Source organism: Hydra vulgaris, chromosome 15 (assembly GCF_038396675.1).
Source record: "Hydra vulgaris chromosome 15, alternate assembly HydraT2T_AEP".
In the NCBI taxonomy this organism is placed as follows: domain Eukaryota; kingdom Metazoa; phylum Cnidaria; class Hydrozoa; order Anthoathecata; family Hydridae; genus Hydra; species Hydra vulgaris.
This window is the reverse complement of record NC_088934.1, coordinates 19,838,852-19,861,143: the sequence shown is the minus strand read 5'-3', so window position 1 is coordinate 19,861,143 and position 22,292 is coordinate 19,838,852. Positions and strand designations below refer to the sequence as shown.

At 25.7% G+C, this 22,292-nt stretch overlaps 1 protein-coding gene across 2 annotated transcripts in view; it reads left to right on the top strand.

Moving 5' to 3' along the window:
- Positions 1-95: 95 nt before the first annotated feature.
- The window catches only part of LOC136071990 (putative leucine-rich repeat-containing protein DDB_G0290503), a 61,064-nt gene continuing 38,867 nt past the window's right edge, over positions 96-22,292 (top strand). The window contains exons 1-8 of one of the 2 annotated variants that reach the window (XM_065818992.1): positions 96-257; positions 1,660-1,733; positions 4,261-4,385; positions 5,205-5,264; positions 14,591-14,710; positions 15,021-15,119; positions 16,296-16,354; positions 20,110-21,215. In XM_065818992.1, the coding sequence (XP_065675064.1) occupies positions 230-257; positions 1,660-1,733; positions 4,261-4,385; positions 5,205-5,264; positions 14,591-14,710; positions 15,021-15,119; positions 16,296-16,354; positions 20,110-21,215 (1,671 nt within the window). In that variant the 5' untranslated portion in view covers positions 96-229. The remainder of the gene's footprint in view (positions 258-1,659; positions 1,734-4,260; positions 4,386-5,204; positions 5,265-14,590; positions 14,711-15,020; positions 15,120-16,295; positions 16,355-20,109; positions 21,216-22,292) is intronic. The other variant, XM_065818993.1, reaches the window with a different exon arrangement.

Sequence of the window (22,292 nt, the reverse complement as noted above, 5' to 3'; positions counted from 1 at the left end):
TATATGATTTTTTTTATAATGTTGAAATTGATTAAAAATTATTATTTTCTTTAAATGTATGTATGAAATATTTTTTTTTAGATATATTTTTTTTTAGATATATTTTTTTTAGATCTTAAGTATAAAGACAATAATGTGTTTAACCTATATGTGAAAAATAACAAGACAACGAGTTATGTGAAAGTATGAATGTTTTCACACTTTAAACCATCATTAATGAATTAAAAAAATGAATATCTTGAAAGACAAGTTTGAAGGTAAATTTAAATATATCATACTTTAAATGCAAAAAAAAAAATAATGATAATAAAAAATAAAGTAATGAATAGTAATAAGAAAAACCTAATAAAGTCAATAATATATACGATACACAAGCGATATACAAGTCTATTTTTTTTTTAGCTGTTGCATTGTTTTGGTCATTTCGTTTATACATTCAGTTTACACAATACATAATTTACATGAACATTTAAAAATAATTAGTGTTTTCAAAACTATATATAAAGTAAGTGTGGCCACTGACTGGACCTAAATAGATTTTCCATTAGTATAAATATATTTGAAGAATGATTGTTGTTCATGTTAATCAATTAGTTATTCTTTAATATAATTACAGTAATCAAAATATATGTTATATCTTTATAAGTTATATTTTGTATATATTTTATTCGTATTATCAAAATATATCTTAGTTATATTTTGTATTTGTAAAACACATTGTTCAATTTTAATTGACTTTCTATTAATTTGGAAAATATACTTTGATTTCTCATATACAGTTCTTTGATTTCTCATATACAGTTCGTTGATTTCTCATATACAGTTCTTTGATTTCTCATATACAGTTCTTTGATTTCTCATATACAGTTCTTTGATTTCTCATATACAGTTCTTTGATTTCTCATATACAGTTCTTTGATTTCTCATATACAGTTCTTTGATTTCTCATATACAGTTCTTTGATTTCTCATATACAGTTCTTTGATTTCTCATATACAGTTCTTTGATTTCTCATATACAGTTCTTTGATTTCTCATTTCTAGAGTTGTAATAAAAAGATTTTTTCCAACTTTTTGCAACACATGGTTGCTGATATTGCTAATCCCATGCCAATCTTAAAATGCTACTTTTATATTGGAGGTGTGACAACACTGTTTGAGATTTTATTTTGACAACACAGTTGTGAAGTTTTTACTTTTTAAAGTAAAATTTTGTTTTTCATTATTTTCAGTCAATATTAATTATTTACTTGATTCCAATCAAAAGTAAAAAAGACAATTAATTATTCAAAACAGTGAAATAAAAGTTTTTAAAATGGATTATTGTCTAGCTTTTTTATAAAGCTCTATTTTTTATTAATTACTTTTAAAAGTTATCCTTTATTATCAGCTTTATACAAATGAGCCATAGTAATATAAATAAATAAAAATATTACAAATAAAAATAAAGCATTTTAGAAATTTAGGTAAAAAATTGTTGTGCATAAAAAAGAGTTAGACACTCATCTTTTCACTTAAGCTGATCAGCATTCTTCACTTGCTATTTCAATATTGAAAGCAATACAAGACGTTGAATTAAAATTAGATGGATAAAAATCAAATAACTTGTTTAGGTTTAATTTTGAATTTTTTTCAAAATGGGTAAAATGTTTGTTTTTAGCGTACGTGGTTTCAACCATGGAAGACAATCAGAGAGTTTCTCTCCTTGATAATTTTGCAATATCTGTTGAAAAGGTATTTTTATTTCTATTTCATTTGTTAAAAATTAAACTTTTTTTAAACGTGCTCAATCTGTTCGCCTAAGTGCTCAATCATATTTATAAATGTCGAACGTATATTGTGATTTAAGACTATTCAAAAATATATGAGAATTTATTATGAGATCTAAAGTATCATTTGTGTAATCTTTACCCAGTTGTCTTATACTGTTAATGGCACCATTTTACATACATTTTAGATTAGTTGAGTGGTCACTGTTTTAAATATTACAAGGAAATAACAAGGCATAAGTATCTAGAAAATTTCTTTTATAATAGAACAGCGTATTTGTGAAACTCTCTTCCAAAAGTATACTAACTATATGTGCTATAGTATATATATATATATATATACATATATATATATATATATATATATACATATATATATATATATATATATATATATATATATATATATATATATATATATATATATATATATATATATATATATATATATATATATATATATATATATATATACAAGCCTCTAAATTAGGGTCGGCATTCGGCAATGCCAACCTAGCTGCCGACCCGAATATGTTTGAGGTCGGCAAAAAATTGCCGACCTCGTTTCTATGTTTTATGGTAAGACCTTTGTATCAAATAATTTTTGCCAACCTGATGCCGACCTCTAAAAGATTGAGGTCGGCAAATTGCCGACTTCATTTTTCCTAATTCCGAGGGTTGTATATATATATATATATATATATATATATATATATATATATATATATATATATATATATATATATATATATATATATATATATATATATATACATATATACATATATATATATATATATATATTTATATATATATATATGTATATATATATATATATATACATATATATATATATATATATATATATATATATATATATATATATATATATATATATATATATATATATATATGTATGTATATATACATATATACATACACTTATATATATACATATATATACATACATATATATATATATATATATATATATATATTATATATATATATATATATATATATATATATATATATATATATATATATATGTATATATATATATATATGTATATATATATATATGTATATATATTTATATATATACATATATAATATATATACATATATATAAATATATATATATATATTTATATATACATATATATATATTTATATATATGTATATATATGTATATATACACACACTAAAATTTATTTTTCAAATAGTTAAACAAATAGTTAAGCGCAGAAAAAGAATGGCCATGTTGCATGCATGTTTTATGCATACGAATCGATGTTTCATGCATACAAATCACGGAACTCACAGTTGCCTTTATAGCTAAGTTAATAAAAAGAAGGAGTTGCAGCACTTTTATAAGAAAATGTGAATGAAAGTGTATGCAAATATCTAACTTATGTAAACTTCAAATTATGTAGTGTTAAAAATTACATAAAGTTTTACAGTTTTACTTTTACTTTAAAATTGCATTGTGTCAATATCTCCTTAATTTTAATTTGTAGTATTTATTTATCGTTTTGTAAAGTCTTTTGTTTATCAAATAGTGTTAAAACTTACTTTGAACAATATGTCTAAATAGCTAAAGTGGTTAGCTTGCAGCTTTTTGCTGTGAAATGCAGTGGTTTGAATCCTTGTGCTTCCATTTTATTTTATTTTTAATTAATTTTTTTTCGTTTTTTTTAGATACAATATAAAGTATCTATAGATATTTTTACTTTTATAAAGTTTTACTTTTATTTGAAAATTGCATTGCAGCAGAATCTCTTTAATTTTGGTCTAGAGCATTTATTTGCTGTTTTCCATCTTTTATTTATTAAACAGTATTAAAAATTGGCAGATTAATGCGCTTTCAAAGTACAATGCAAGGATTCAAATCCTGTCACTTGCACAAACAGCGGTAGATATTTTTTTGCGCATATGTCACAATTTTTATTCATAACTTTAAAAGGTAGACAATATGTATAGTTTTTCTACCGCTTATTAAAAAATATTAAAGTAAGGTGTAATACTGAAAGTATTTGCTTCAATATTTTTTAGCTTACTAAAAAATATTGAAGCAAGAAATAAGTATAGAAATGGTCTGTGTAGAATAGATGTACCAAGACTTGTATTTTACGGGTTCGAACAGCTAGTTTAGGTTAAATTTTGACTTTCAAAGTGCCACACTTGTGTGGCTTAATTTTTCATAAGATTCTTTTTTTTAATGAAAATGGAATGAGAGAGTAGTGAGGGCTTTAGTTCATACACCAAATATGTTTGGTTTAGAGCAAGCAGAATATAAATATGAAAGACATTTATTACAGCAAACAGAGTTAATATTTTTTTATTTTTATTTTTTGAAAAAAGTGTATGGAGTAAAGTGTGCATGAAGATTAAAGATTGCAAGAGATAATTTAGATAAATACCTTTATTAGTTGTTAGTCCACTTAACTATTTTTCTTTTATCTATATTTTGCTTGCTTACCCAATGTAGGCTATAGAAGAGGCAGATTTTAATTCTCAAAAAATGCAAGGAAAAGTTGTAAAAGATGGAAAAGTGTCTGAAGATTTTTGTTATTGCTTATATGCAATTCTTGATCACGAATTAAAGGAGAAATTGTGAGCTGTAGTATTTTTGTTTTTAAAAGAATCTTTCTTAATAATTTTTTATTTTATTTTTAAAAGAATTTTGTGTTATATTTGGTTTATAATATGTTGTTTTATCGATATTTTTTTTTTAGAATATTTAAATTGTATTTGATTTTTATATGTTGTTCTTTTAGATATATATGTTGTTTGTTTTTAGGATTTTTGTGTCGTTTTTTAGGATTTTTATATTATAAATGATTTATATATTTTTATATTCTATATGATATTATTTAGAATTGTATGAATTATTTGGAACAGTTCACCACCTACCCTTTTCTTTTAATTGTCATAAATTGTCTACTTAAGAAAATTTATTTTGATTAAATTTGAACATTGAGATAAGAATTTTTTTTTTTTTTTACTAAAATAAAGACTTCATTTAAACTTCTTAATTATGTTATATCAGCTCATTGCCTGCTCATTATCAGTATGCTCATTCACTATTCACATACAACAGTTTTTATTTTTTTATTAAGTTAATTGAATTGGCTTAATGACTTGATTTTATGTATGAAGGGCATTTATTGCTTCAAAATTTGTATAACACAACACACACATAAACACACATGTGTGTGTACGTATATATATGTAGATATATGTAAATATATATATATATATATACATATATATATACATATATATATACATATATATTATACATATATAAATACATATTTATATATATATATATATATATATATATATATATATATATATATATATACCACTATTTTAAACCTTTGTTTGTTCAAAATTTTATTATTTTGTTTTTATTGGTATTTTTATTAGCTCATTTTGGAACATAGCTGAGTTATTGTCTCCTAAAGAAACTGTTCAAATGATTTACAGGTATATTTTTATATTTATGGTTGCCAATAAAAATATAAAACAAGTTAAACATTTTAACACTTTTGTGTGTGTATATATATATATATATATATATATATATATATATATATATATATATATATATATATATATATATATATATATATATGTATATATATATATATATATATATATATGTATATATATATATATATATATATATATATATATATATATATTTATATATATATATATATATATATATATATATATATATATATATATATATATATATTTATATATATATATATATATATATATATATATATATATATATATATATATATATATATACATACAGGTATATTTTTATATTTATGGTTGCCAATAAAAATATAAAACAAGTTAAACATTTTAACACTTTTGTGTGTGTATATATATATATATATATATATATATATATATATATATATATATATGTGTGTATATATATATATATATATATATATATATATATATATATATATATGTATATATATATATATATATATATATATATATATATATATATATATATATATATATGTATATATATATATATATTTAAAAATATATATATATATATTTAAAATATATATATATTTAAAAATAACACAATGTTTTTTATTCTTGACATGTTTTGTAAAATTTATTTACAATTTCAAAAGATTATTTTACAATAAAAAAGCTTTGAAATAAATATTAAAAAATAGAAGCCTTTACAGAGAAATATTAACTGACAAAATTATACATAATAAATCAATATATTTGTTACAAAATAACTCGGTAAATAACCAACTGTCAAAAAATAAATTGACAGTAAAATTAAATAGATAAGTTTATAGCATAATGTAAAGTTTGTTTATTAAGTGAGGGACTTTCCTATTTAATGTGGAGGGCTCCTTTTATCTTTAATTTGTGTTTGGTTGGGGCATTATCCAAAATCTCAAAAGAATAAGTTAATCTCAAAAGACTTCAGTTTATCACAAAAAAATGTATACATGTCTTTTACAAAAATTTTTAGTTTTATTCCCACTTGCAACAAATTTGTAGTTCGTTGTTTGATTGATCGTACAATTAAAATTAATAATACTTCGGTTGGTTGTGTATTCTACTAAACAGAGTTCTCAATGTTTTTAAAAGAACAGAGCAAAAATAAATTATTAGAAAATCACTTAACAAAAATGTTTCATTTAACACTGTGTTTCATCAATAAAGACTCATCAGAAAAAATGATCAAATTAGTAAAACCTCAATTTATACCAAAAATCAATTTACAGGAAGTTGTAAATGTCTTAACTACTGTAAATTTCCACACATTTGTGGAATATGCTGACACTAATATAAAAAGGATTCTTTAGAATTGATTACTTCTGCTTTTTTATAAAAATATTTATTAAAAAGGGGGATTTAATGTAATTATTATATATATATATATATATATATATATATATATATATATATATATATATATATATATATATATATATATATATATATGTATATATATTAGGGTTGGCCAAAATTAGAAAATTACACCTGGCTGCATGAAATGTTGTACCTTAACATAATAAAGGTATTATTTAAAGAAAAAAAGCGTAGTAGGATGATTCTGAGTACTGCTGAATTTGATATAAAGATTCGCGTTTTTGTGCTAAAGTAAAAATTGAATATAAGTAAGACGGAGGTGGTAAATGTTTTGAATCATCAAAAATTTTACTTTTAAAAATTAGCTTTTGAATTGAGCTAAAAAAAAGTTTTTATAAGATTATCAACAAGTTTTCTATGGTTTTCAACCACTTCTAAAATTTCGTTTTGAACTGTTTCATCCTAAAATTACCTAAACATTTTGTATATGTAACAACAACAGCAACAAAAAGCAATATATTTACCAGAAATATAAATGCTTTACATAAGCATCTTATTAATTACAAAAAATATATGAACAGTCTATATTCTGGATGGTTTACTTTCATATAACCAAGATAAATCAAGGAAAGCAACCATGAACGAAACAAAAAAAGTAATACACACACAGAAGCTTGCTATCTGTCAGCATTCATATTTATATCTTATATATAGTTATAAATCTTTAATCACCAATTATACAATTGGTGTTTTTATTTATCTTGATGTAACAAGAAGTATTTTAATTTAGTTTTGAGGATATATTTTTTAATATTGTAAAAAGTGATTGTTTTTAATTTATTTTGAAGTTGATTCCAGTCCATTAATGCAGAGTATTTAAAAGAAAGTTTACGGAAGGATTTTGTATTATATGTTTGCACACTAAGTGCACCTCTACAAGAATTTCTTGTAAGTTAACAGCTAATTGCACTGTGTAGAGTAAACCATTTATTAAATATAGGAAGTAGCTTTTTGTTTAGGCTGCTGTTAATAAATAAACAGTTTTCAATTTTGATTATATCAGGTGTATTTAAAATTTGTAATGCGTTAAAAGATGTAAATGTATGTGGATTTTTTGACAGAAATTTAGTAATCCTGACCGTTCCTGACCAGACTGTTTTTTTTCTGCATGATAAATAAGAGATTTATAATACTTATGTTTTGCATGTAACAAAACATATTAAAATATTTAAATTGTTTTACCTTTGTAAGCATCTGAAAATAATCCAAACATAACTTGATTACTCGTTCAGCAACATCGTTGATAATTTTAACTGTTTTAACATCAGATTAAATACTTAAATAGTTTCTGTCTTTTCTGAAGGAGAAAGTCATTTACCATTATCGTTTAAGCTATGAAAGAGCAACCAAGATCGTTTCCCTATATATGACAAATGCTGCGAATTTTCTTGAAAAGATGGAAGAGAATGTTTTTCAGAATTGATAGGAGGTAGATTTCCCATATTTATCAACTTTAATGCAATATTAGTTTTTATATTTGCAGAAAGTTTATTAGAAAAGAGACTGAAGACAGACACCTCCTCAGTTAAATAACAAGAGTGCCTAGTAAGAACTTCTCAAGCTTTTTGAGCAGTTGCACTGAAGCCTGATATTTTTCCCAGAACTCCAAGATCTTTGTATAACTGAATATCATTACCTGGTGCATTAGAACCTTTTGTTGTTTCTAGCCTAGCTTTAATATACAAAACTGAGCTGAAAATCAAAAAAAAAAAATTAATTTTACTATATTGGAGTCAAGTAATTTTTTAAAGATAAACATCTTTGGTGCATACAATAAATGGGACATTTTTCCTTATGATTTGCTTCGCAAGTTTTTAATTTTTTTTTGGTTTTTGTCCGCCCAAGAAAAAAAGGGCTATTTCTACTGCTTCCTTATAATCATCTCATTGATAATTACATTTTACTTGTTTTTCTAAGAACACACAAGTTTCTTCTCCTTTCATTTTAATGAAAGCATTTTCAAGATCTAGAAACCTATTTAGATTTTTGAGTGGCCCCCTCCCCTTCTCTAAACAAATTTATTTTATTTTACCTTTTGAAAATCTTTGAAATATGTATTAACATCAGCTTTTGTATCTTTTTTAAACAAGGAGTTCAAAAATACTCCCAGGATCAATTCAAAAATATGATGGCGACAAGCCAGCCAAAGTAGAGTTTTTATTAGTTTGCATTTCTCTAGACATGTTGCTTCTCAATTCTTTATTCCTGTGTTACAAGCAGTCGTGTCAAAACCCTGGGCAAAAATGTTTGTTTTGAGATCCCATTCTTCCAAGTCTTCTAAGACTCCCTTGCAGATAGCAAGTCATGTACTGGACTATATAAATTTTATTGACAATATTTTGTCTTCAACACAATTAGGACACTAAAACAGTTAAATACTCAAACTTTTGGCCAGAAATTTGTTTCAAAAGTTTTCAAATCAAAATCTCAGTGAAATGTCAAATAATCTAAGTTTTTTTTTTAATTCAGTTACGATTTTCTTTGTCATTGTTTGCCTATTTAGCTTTTTTGATCTTATGGTATTTATTGAAATGTTAACATTCTCGGGTTTAACACTGCCTGCATAAATTAAAAATAAAATTTAATGATTGGTTGTAATAATTTTTTTAATAATAAAAAGCCAATCTAGAACTAGAATCGCAGAAGTATTCATCATTAGCTGAAGATTCGATAACTTAGTTTTGTCTGCAGTTGCTGTAATCATTGGGTGAGAAATAAAGTTCTTTGATAAAACTAGAGTGATAGTATCTGATCCAGTATCAATTTTTTCTTCAAGATGCTTTTTCAAAATATGTAATTGAGAAACACAACATTTAAATAAGAAATCAAGATATGTAAGTAAGAATATATAAATTGTAATTAAGAAATTGTGTTATGTAAATGAGAATACATAATTTGTAATTGCAAAATCACAATGTAAACTTATAGGTCATCATAAAAGGTTTTCTGAAACATTAATTTGAATTAGTTAATATCAAATTAAGAATTTTATGCATCAGCAATAATAATGGAATAAAAAGATTGTTGTGTTATTTTTCAATACACTATGACCCAACAGTCTGCAATTAAATTAAATCTGTATTTGCATTTATTTCACCAAGTTAGCTTACATCCACCTCTGGGACAACCCTATCCAACTTGTCTACTTTATTAGCAGGAAATACATACAACCAAACAAGTTGAAAGAAAACATTATGTTTTATTTTCACCAAATGACAGAGGAAGAGTTGCTGAATGTGGTGAGCGAAATGGCGATTGCCTGACTCTGGCGCAAAAATATTATATTAAATAAAAAATATTAGTGGTTGAATTCAAAAAAAAATTTTTTGGTTTGCAATGGAAATTAAATTTTATTGGAAGAGGTTGATTTAAACCAAAAAAATTGACTAAGTAACCATGAGCGAGACGAGACCGAGACGTGAAGTTAGTACTTCTCGTGAGACTGAGAACGAGACGAGAAATTTAACAATTTTTGAAAACAAATTTATTAAAATCCAAGTAAAAAAAAAAATGTAAACATGGTTTTGACAAATAGATACAAATGACATTTGTCAAATGTAAACAACTTTTTCAAATATTAATTCAGAATTTTTTGCCAAACTTTTCCAACAAGACAATGTTTTTTCTGATTAAGATGATTTGTTCTACTTTTTCTGGGTGTAAATTATGTCTGGATGATCGGACGACATTTCCACCTGAGCTAAAAACTCTCTCTGATTTAGTTGAACTTGCTGGAATAGCTAAAATTTGTCTAGCTAATGAAGAGAGTTCTGGCAATGTATTTGAATGCAATTTCCACCAATCAAGAATCGGAAAGTCTTTTTTGGCATCAGGGAGATATTCATACTGGCACATTTCGCTCAAAATAGGATTCAGTTCAGATGTTGGCTCTTGTGTTTCAAGTCTGACGTTTAACTTGCGCTTCAGTTTTGAATTAGGGGACAAATCTGAAAGAACTCTGGCAACAGGTTGGCACTCAACACTATCCTTAACCTGTGAGGCTAACCATTCTTTTGTTGTTTGAAATTTTTTGAAGAGCTTCAAGTGAAGTCCCTTTAAAGCAGGATTTAAGTAGTTTGCTGCAGCACTCAATAAGTTTCCAGTGTGACAAAGAAGAAATCTTTTCTCAATGCAGCTTTTGAAGTTTTTTGCATACAAGACACCGTAGCCATTTTTTCCATCCGTTTCAATAAATTGATCAATTTTGTTATGGGTTAAATAAAAAGAATCGGCGACAGTGTTAATTGTTAGAATAGACTCAACCGACCACGTTTCTGTAGCTTCTTTAAGTGGTGCCAAAAGTTCTACCTGCTCCCTCGATTGATTTCCACTGTGATGCACTGATGGTCTTTGAAGAAAAAATATTTTCATTTGCACATAAGCTGATAATTGCACTCTTTAGATGTAGGACAGAAGCCATGCAATCCAGTTCACTATTCCATCTTGTGTCAACAGATTGGCGTAACTGTCTAAAATTGATTCCTTGAGCGTCTGATTCTGATTCAAGCAACGCAGCTGCAACTGTTGACTGATGAGTTAAAGAAGCCAAATCTTTGCATGTTTGCAACACATCATCTATTCCAGCAGTCATTCCAAATGAGTCTCGAACTGCACATTGCAAAATATGATTGTTGCACAAGTATTGGTCAAGGCGCTTTGACAATTTGACTGCAAGTTTCATGTTTCTTGCCTAGTCGTTCACGCAGTACATTGGCAAATCAGCAGGCAAATTTAGTTTTTCTAAGAAAGAATCCAGCTTTCCTTCAATTAAGATACCTGTGTGTCTGCCTGGAAACTGTTGGACATGGGGTGTCCAGTGATGTAGTCTCCAATTTTCGTCAATAGCATGAAAAGTCCAAGAGATGTAGCTGTCCTGAGCTTTAGAAGTCCAAAGGTCAGAAGTAAATGCAGCACTTTTTAGATTTGGCGTAATCTCCGTTATTATGCTCTTCATTCCAGCACGATCTTCTCTTGACCAAATTGAAAGCTTTCTTGAATATGTTGTTCTGTGATGAAGGCTCAGTTTAGAGTTTGCAATGTCAAACAATTTCTTGAAACCTCTTCCTTCGACTGCTGAAAAGGATGCCAGATCAGTGCAAAAGTAATCCAGCATTGCAGAGTCAAACTGTTTTTGAATGGAATTGTCTTTGTCATATTTGGACTTTGTTTCAAGCATTTCGACCATGGTTCGTTGTTTCTTAAGAGGAGGAAGAAGAGAGTCGTCAGTTTTTTCAGAATACTCAACGTAATCTTGGCTGTATTTTTTTTCGAGGTGGCGATGAAGTCCGCTTGTGTTTCCATCTTTTGTTTTCAAAGACTTTTTGCACGCCTTGCATTCAGCACCGTCACTTGTTTTTTGAAAATATCTCCAGATTTTGTTTTTTCTTGGTGACATTTTTGATCGTTGAAATGAGGCAAGAATATTTCTTTTCAATATGAACAATGTGTCAAGTTGAATTCCACTGGTAAACTAATGATATTAAGTCGAAAGTGCATCATTTTATACAAAAAGTTTTTGTATTTAAAATCTAATTAAAAATATTTAAAATCTAATTAAAATTTTTAATTAGATTTTTTTTTTAAATCTAATTAAAAAATCTAATTAAAAATCTAATTAAAAATTTAATTTGTTTTTGTCATAAACAAATTAAACTTTTAATTAGATTTATTAAAATCACGGAGTCAAAATATTAACTAATTAAAAAAACAAATTATTAAACATTTTGTAAATTATAATAATTTTTAATTTGGAAAATAATATAATATTTAAGTCTCGTTCTACTTCTCGCGAGAATTTTCTATTTCTCCTTTCTCACGAGAAGTTCCATTTCTCACGAGAAACGAGAACGAGACGAGATCTTGCTCATGGTTATGACTAAGGATCAAAACAAAAATATTATTATAACTTATCAAAACAAAAATGTTTGGACAATTTAATATTAGCATCAGCACAAAAGAGCATTTTTAAGCAAAAAAGAAGCATTTTTAAATGCAGAACACAAAGAATGACTAGATTCATTGACAAGGCATTCTTCAGCTGAATGACTGCTATAACCAACTAACTGAGTAGTTTCTTTATCATTCAATTTTATTTTCTTTATCAATCGCCATCTGTTTTTTTTTCCAACCTTGCTTTTTTTCTCCTGAAACAGGAATCTAGTATGCTATATTTTGCACTGATTCCTCCAGTTTTTATTCTATTTTTAAGAGCTGTAAACCATCTTGATCTGCATCTTAAGCTTGTCTGGTTTTTCTAATGTCATCTTTCCAACTGGGAGAAGAAATATCGAAAATGCCATATAATGTTTGGGTAAAGCTATGCTCAAGTAAATTCCTTTTATTGAAAAGCATACTTTTAGATTTAACAAGTAACCTCCATTTCTCATTTCTGTAGCTTAAAAATATTTTTAATAATATACTTGTCTTGCTTATAGTGAATAACAGTCTTATCCCAGAAGGGGAGTTGATAGTAAATATTGCAGCTAACTTAGTTTTCAAAATGTTGTTTTGAGTATGCAATGCCTTCCTTGCTTTACTAAACTCTTCATTAGAACTGATACCTTAAAATGCAGGCCAAAATTTAAATTGATATTTTAGATAAACTTTTAAAAACTTGAAATAGCGTTAATCAAGTTTAATATGGTGAAAAAAATAACCTAAAAGTCTATAAACATTTCTGGTAGTGGGTAGAGAGTTTGTTTTTAACTCTTCTAAAGGATATCTGACCAACCATATTCTGTTAGCTGACTTTTATACTTTTTCGTAATTATTTTTTAATTACAAAAACTTTCTTAATTTTTCCAATTCAATTCCTTTTTTATTCTCTTTAAGAGGTGGCATTCTCTTTGTTGTTTTTATATTTAAATTGTATAGAGTGGAATTCAAAACAAAGTGAACATATTGTATTTATCAATGAATTATTTTGCATTGTTATCATAAGCATAAAATAACATAAATGACAGCAGTGTACTGAATATTTTAATTAAATTGTTAGATTTTAATAATGATTTATTACATTGAATTGAATAATGGTGATTAAAAAAGTTAGTACATTGTTTTTGTTTACATTATATGCATATAGTGCATTATTGCATTGTTGTTTACATTATATGCATATAGTGCATTATGGCATTGTTATATGCATATAGAATTTTGTTTACATTATTATATGCATATAGACAAGTTTTTATTATAAGCATAATGCTTTTAAGCAAATCTAGGTTCAGATTTTGTTAAATAAGTAAGCATTATAAGCCTTACTCTAAATAATACATATTTTGAATTATTTAGAGTATGGCTGAATAAATTATAAAACTGAACAGATGTAATAGAAGTTTTGTGATTTTGCTTTAGATTTTATATTCACATAAAAAATGAAATTCGGCAGAACTTCGTGATGTGCTACGTGAATACTTTCAAAATGAAAAATTTTTCTTTTAATAAAAAGAACAATATTTAATGCAGCATTTAGTACAATAGAATTTGAAAAATCTGTGTGATCCTGTGGCCAACCCTAATATATATATATATGTATATTTATATATATATATATATATATATATATAGATAGATATATATAGAGTGAGAGAGAGAGAGAGAGAGAGAGAGAGAGAGAGAGAGAGAGAGAGAGAGAGAGGGAGAGAGAGAGAGAGAGAGAGAGAGAGAGAGAGAGAGAGAGAGAGAGAGAGAGAGAGAGAGAGATTATAAATCCTTTGAATAAAATTCAAAATTATATTTTAAAAAATTGTAAAAAAAATTTTATTACGAATTTTGATTTGAATATTGTAATGATCTAAATATTAATGTTTTAAAAAATCAAATTCAAACAATAAAAATGGAAAAGTTAATAATGAAATTTGCTTCTTCTTGTTGTTGTGCAGATTGAACTTTAAGCAGAGTGATAAAACAAGAAGTGAAGCTTGGATCTATCATTCTCTAAATGAAGGAAGCATGGGAAGTTATTTTAGTTTGTTAATTGAAGAGGAATCAGGTATTTTAAAGTATGTTATGCATTTATATATATTTCTTTTTTTATATATTATAAAGAACTCATGAAAATTTCATTATTACAATTTCCAATTTTTTTTTGATTTTTCACTTATATTGACATCTAGCTGAATAACTTTACAATATTTTTAATATGAGAAAATAAGTTCCCATACTGAAGTGATGTCTGCTTATTGTTCTAAATTTGGTTGTCTAAGATATCACATCTAAGACTTCAACTTCTAAAACTTCAACATCTAAGACATCAACTTCTAAGACATCATGATATAGTTAAACTTTTAAATAAATTAATTTTGATTTTAGAAAATTTTACAAATCTTCTGCATTTGTGCGAGATAAACCTAAAATGGAGTCTGCTCAAAACTTACTTAATTTTGCTATTTCTTCAATTCAATTCATCATGTGAGTTATTTTTATTTTTTAATTTATTAATTTTTTCAATAGTATTATTTATAAATTTATTTATATTATTATATTAATTAGCATAAATGTTTAGTTTGTAATAATTTTCTGCATTATTGTCATTTCTTTTCATATGTTTAAACAATTAAAGCATTGGTTGATTCACAAATCAAATTGAATCACAAAGCAAAACATTAATTTAAGGAAATTTGCATTTTCTTAAAATCCTTAGTGTTCATTTTGTAATACACAGTATAAATATTATTTAAACTAATTCTTTTTGTTGGTTATTTTCCAAATTAAGCCTTTAGCTTTTAACAAGACTTCCAACAAATGAAGAACATCAACAACAAAAATGAGTAACAAATATGAAAAGCATCAACAAATATTCTTATCACTTATTTATTAATTGAGTGAAGAGTATTTCAAAGTAATAATGCTTGGAAAAGTTGTTGTAGGACCCAATATTATGCCTTCTTACTCAAAACCCACGAAATGAAATATAATGTAGAAGTAAGAATGTTAGATAGTAAACTGCATTTTCAAACTTTTTTTTGTGATTGATGATGTGGAACTTGAGTAAGCACCAAACATATGACAAATCCAGAAGCTGTTTTAAATGATCTTCCATTTTTAATGATAATTATTAGCAATGCAAAATCATTCCTTTTTTTTTCTTTAATAACTGTATTTTTGAAGGTTGAATAAAATATGAATTTAACATATAATCTGATGTTTTTTTAAAGGTGTTTTTCATATTACATTTCTTTTTTTGTAGCAAATCTAGCTTATCTATGCTTCATTGTGTAGTTTTTCATGGTCTTGTTTCCAGAGATTTCAATTTTTTGAACAGAATATATTTTTTATTGCAATTTTTCTGTTCACTTTGCTATAATGTTCTGTCTTTTTTGGAAATATTTTTTTTCAAAGTATGTCATTTGTAGTTTGAAAAGTTTTTCATATTATATTGTAGCACTGGTCAAAATTAAAAAACTTCAAAACTACTTCTTCAAAATCAAAAAATATTGATGTAAAAGTTTGAAAGAAAAACCATTTTGGCCATTTCTTGCTGAAACTGAAGTAAAACTGTATAATTAAAATTATAGAACTTAAAAACTATAACATTGCAATTGAAAAACTCAAGAATGTGCTTCACTCTGTTTTTTGTTTTTTTAGAAACATTGAAAAAATTTTGTGCAAAGATGATTTATTGGCTTTAGATACATCTTTTGATGGTTTGTTAGTTTTTTTTTTAATATTTGCTTAAAATGGTTTTATTTTATAAAATTTTTGACACATAATTAAGGGTGTCCCGGATAGAATATCTGGCCAGATATCTGGGCTAGACTTGTAATTTTATCTGATATCGGTCGGATAATAAAATAATCTATTTGATTATGCCAAAATAATTCATGTTAGTAAATAATAAGAAAAAAGCTTGTTTTAACTTTTACTGGAGTCTTAAAGATACACAGTTTAGACTTGATCAAACCATATGGTAATTAACAGAATGAGAGAACCTAGAACACAAATTCTAAAGTGTTAAGCTTTTAAAATAATCTAATGTTAGTATATTCAAAAAAAAAATTTGAAGCTAGGTAAATTTATCATATAAAGATATACGATATGTATTGTATTGTAAAAATGATATTGTAAAAATGATTGCAATAATAAAATAAAAATTAATAATAACATTAAAAAAAAAAAAAAGTACCTTAATAACAGAAGAAATAGTAATTACAAAGCTAATTACAAAAAAATTATTACTAAATTTATTTAAATTAACTTTTTACATAGACATATATGCCAAATGGCGCTGTTTAGGGAATCTGCAAAAAGATTTTTTTCGAGTTTTATACCCAAAAATGCTGAATCTTCTTTGATTTCCTTTTTTGGTATTATACACATATCTTGTAATTTGGAAAAATAAATATATGTAATAATTATTCTACCAAAATTTATATTAAAGTTTGTATTAATATTTTGTTAATGTATATTTATCAATTTGATACATAATAGTTTTGTATATATATTTTCTTTTTTTCATTGTAATAAATATATCTTTATTTGGTGTACCTGAAGAAGAAAAAAGCCGCTGCGCAGAGAAACAATTATGTATAAGCAATATCATTTCTCTGTGTTGAGGTAACAGCCTTGAATGCTTTTTCTCATAAATATTTAAATTTAGTATTTAAAATTATATTTTCATATTCAGAAAATAATCTCTCTAAAAATGCAGAAGATGTTGGTAGTGCTAATAATTTAAGGACCAGTTCTATTATGAGTGTATGATAACCAACCATTTAGTAATAATACTTACCTTATTTACTAATACTAATTGGTTAGTTGATCATAGCTATTTTTTTATGTATTTGTTTTGATTTTTCATTATTAATATCCCATAACTTTTTGATGAAAACTTTAGGTTTTGTAATGAAAATATCCGTAAATACAAATATCTGAAAAAATATCTAGCCTGATAATTTTTATTTATCCGGTATCTGGCCAGATATTTTAAAATGCTATCCCGGACATCCCTACACATAAGATTTTATTAATTTTAATTATATCATTTTACTCCTTTATTTGGGATATTGTTTGAAAAATTGTTTCAATTATGAGATGCTATTTTTGTTATAAGTTTACTTTATATGGATGGCTATTTTTTAAACTTTTTTTATTTTACCTTCTGTGAAGCAAACTTGATTGATTGCTTCACAGAAGGTACTACTAGGGAAGCGATGGACCTTATTTTTGTTTGTGCATCTGTCATCAAAGCTCTTTGATTCTTTTGAACATTGGGATCTTGTGTAATTTGCGAATCATATAATACATATCATTTTTATTGCATATATATTCTAATAAAATAAAAATTATTTTGATAAAAACTTAAGATATTGTTTTATATATTATACTATTATATGCAGGCCATGTGATGAATAAAAAATGTATAATATATATGATTTTCGAAATAAAATAGATTGTCATATATTTTTTTTGAACTACCACGATTTATTAAATTACTGCAAAACTAGTTTAATTAAATAACTCAAAACAATTATGTTAAAATATCAATTGTAGATTGTCATATTTGATAAATCAGTGTTTTATTGTTTTATGAAATGTTTGCTTCAACTTTTGCAGGTCTTTTGCTATCGTAAGCTTAAGTTAAAAACATCAAAATAGATTTTACTTTTTTTTTTTGTAAAAATAATGGGTGAACCAAAATATATTTTAGGGAAAAATTTATTTTGGTTCACCTATATTATACAAAAATCTCTTACAAATTTTTCAAAAGTAATTATTTTCTTGGAGTTGTTATGAGTTAATGTACAGTGGTGGTCAAAAGTCCTGGAACATCATATTTTATGTTATGAAATCAATATATTTGTGTGAAAAACAATTTATTAGTAATTTTTTTCAATAAAATTGTTTATAACAATTTTAAAGATGATAGGTACATGCACATACATGATAAAAGTTCAATATTTAATGGAAGCATAGTTATTGTCAATTACCATTTGTATAAGTTTTGGCATGCTGTTAACAAGTTTTGTACAATAGTCTGGTGTAATTTCATGGATCCACACTGATTTGATTGCTTCAACTAAATCATTATAGGATCTAGGCTTTTTGGCAGCAACTTTTACTTTCATAATATGCCAACAATTTTCAATAACATTAAGATCTGGTGATGACCCAGGCCAATTTTCAAGGGTTTGAATTCCTTCATCAGCAAACCACTTCTTTACAATTTTGGCTGTGTGGCATGGTGCACCATCCTGTTGGAAATAAGTGCAGTTCAAGATCTGCATGAAAGGTGGCAACTTCTCCTTCATAACATCCAAATAGACTTTGCTGTTTATTGTGGTATTCTTGGGCATTATCCATAATGGCCCACGTCCTTTGGCAGAAATAGCACCCCAAACCATACAAGACACAGGAGCCTTGACACTGCTAACTGTATATTTTGGCATATATCTACAGTTTTTTGGTCTTCTTACAAAGTTGTTTGTAACATTAAATTGTTTAATACATGTTTCATCAGAAAAAAGAACTTTAGACCAATTTTCTCCAGTCCAATTTTTGTAGCGCTGACAAAATGTTTTTCGATCTTTTAGGTTTTTAATGATAAAAAAGGTTTTTTTGCTGGCTTGCATGCCTTCATTTTGAAATCAACCAAAAGCCTTCTTCTAACTGTTCGGTCACTAACTTTTTTCTCAATAAAAATTTCTTTTGAAATCTCGTGTGCAGATAGCCGTGGATTTGCATGGCTGATCCGCCCAATAAGTTTGTCAGTTCTTGAGGTGGTTGCTCTGGGCCTGCCTGATCTCATCTTTGAAGTAAAATTTAATTGGGGCTCTTCTTTATGCCTTTTTAAAGTTCTACTTACAGTTGATAATGAACAACCAAGCTTTTCAGATATTTCTCTTTGAACTAAACCTTGTTCATATAATGCAGCAATAATTCCTCTTTTTTTAGGTGAAAGTTCTGGCATAATATAGCTGATAAATTGCTTATGAATAATAAAAAACGATAATAAATTGCGCAATATACAAATATGTAACTATAAACATATTGCTATGTAAAAACAAAAGCATCAAACTTTCAAAATTTATACTTTAGATCAAAAATAATTTTTTTTGTTCGTTAAATGTTTTGTTCCAAGACTTTTGGCCACCACTGTACTTCTAAAGTATTTAACACATCATTTTGGTTTGTTTTATTGTATAACTAGGAATATAAATTGACATAAAGAAAAAATTTAAATTAAAAAAAATTTTGAAAAAATTTTACTTCATTTCTTTTGAACTTTTTTTCATTGGGAAGAATTTTTTTATCAACAATTTCATTTTTCATTTTCAATTGTTTTAGAAAATTAAAAAGATATATTTATATAACAATTCTATAGCAAAATGTTTTAAAAGACTAAGAAAGCATATACATCACAATTATTAGAAATTAAGGTTTATATTTTTTTATTTTCTAGTTGCAAGAACAAAAGGAGATCAAATTCGTCGTAAACCTCGTGGACATGCACCAACTATTATTACATTTACAGAACCAGATTCGCATTCTGATTCAAATATTGATACTAATCAAATAGAAAACAATATAGATGATAAACAACACTCTACTTTTTTTAATGAGATAATATGTTTGGATGAAAAGTTAACAAACATGAGTATTGAAACTGAATCAAACAGCATAATAACTGATAACACTAGTAATTTGCTAATTAATGAAGTACATGACAACAGTTCTCAAGCTATTTCAGAAAAACTCAATCAAACTACTAAAAAGTTGAATGAAAAAAGTAATGATGTAGATTATTGTACCGATCAAAATTCCGAAATCACAAAAAAGAATGAAGTATCTGTTCTTGCTTTATCAAATGAAAAATTAGGTGAAACCATTATGTCTGAGCTTACACCATATCAGGTAAACCAGTGTATTGTACCTACATCTACTTTAATACCATCTGAAGGATCTGCTTTCTGTCCAGTAACCAAACTGAAAAAATCAAGTCTTGATATTAATGATTTTAGTTTACCAAGTGAAGGGTTTTGCACTGAAATATGCATTGAAAATAGCTTGCTAAGTAATTTATTAAAGCAAGAAGATATATTAGATTCAGAAATAGGATTTGAAAATTCTAATAGTAGTATAAATGAAGACAATCCTGTAATAACAATCCATTCTTCTCATATGAGAGCAAATAGTTTAGAACGTAATAAACCATCTCTTGAAAATTATTATGTTCCAGGAATTCATATAAATGAAAATGATATTGGAAGTCCTAATGAAATCAAGTCAGAAAAATTATCAGAGGTGCCATCAGTTGAAACAAAGTCAGAAAAATTATCTCGGGTGTCATCTTGTTCTTCAATTGAACCATCATCTAAAAAAACTTCAGAAAACTTTGTATCTAGGTATGCTAAAGCAATATCAAAATCATTTGAACAAAAAAATTTAATCACTGATTCAGAAAGTGAGACATGCAGTTGGAGTGATAAAAGTTTTAGCATACTTGCTGAGCTTGGTATCATTGATAGTTTTATTGGATTAAAAGAAGACTACTTCACTCCTCCAGAGGTAAAGCTACATATTCTTATTTGAATATTTATTAAATTGTAATTTATTTGATTAAATCATTTGTGTAAACGTTGTTTATAAATAAATATGCCTATAAATGTAAATATATTTGTAAATATTTGTATTTAAAACGCCAGTGTTTACTTGATCACCAAAATTTCTGTTCAGAATTGATTGATAATTTTTATCTTCTGATCAAATAATTTGAGAATGTCTTTGCTGGAAAAAAATTGTAAAGTTTTCAATTGAACATTCAGTTCAACATTTCATTCATTCATTATTAATACATCAAAAATGCCACTATTAAAAAAAAAATTCATAATTAGAATAAAAATTTATTTCAGAAATAAAATCAAAACATAAGTACAAGATTTTATAATTATTTGTTTAAAAAACCAAGTCTTAATTTGCAATTAGAAGTTAAGAACAGGTAGATGATCATTTAAATCAACTTGTTTGATAGTTTAAGTGGTACAAATGTAGAGTTAAGTCTAGTTAAATATTTATTATCTGGATTTTTTTAAAAAGAAAAGTTCTTTAAAACCAAATTTTTTGGTGTCATTCCAATTTTGGCATCAAAGACACACTAAAACAATGTTTTTTTATTGTGTTTTTTTTCTCATCCACTTTCACATTTTCTAACAAATCAGTAATATAATGCAAATTTATCATATTACTATAGATTAATATAAATGCTAAGTTAAAATAAATTAAATATAGATGGTGTATATAATGTAAATGTATCATATTACTATAGATTAATATAAATACTAAGTTATAATAAATTACATAATGGCTAGTGAAACTATGTAGCTACTAATTTTTGAATATCAGTGGTTCACATTTTATTTGTATTTGCAAAAAACTAAAGATTTTCTTTTATATATTATACTATTATATACATACCATGCGATGAATAAAAAATTTATAATATATGGGATTTTTGACATAAAGTTCTTTTTATTTGCTTTTTATATTTATTGTCATCATCTTTTTGGACTACCACAATTTATTAAATTACCGCAAAACTAGAGTAATTGAAAAACGATCTAGTTATTATGTAAAAATATCATTAAT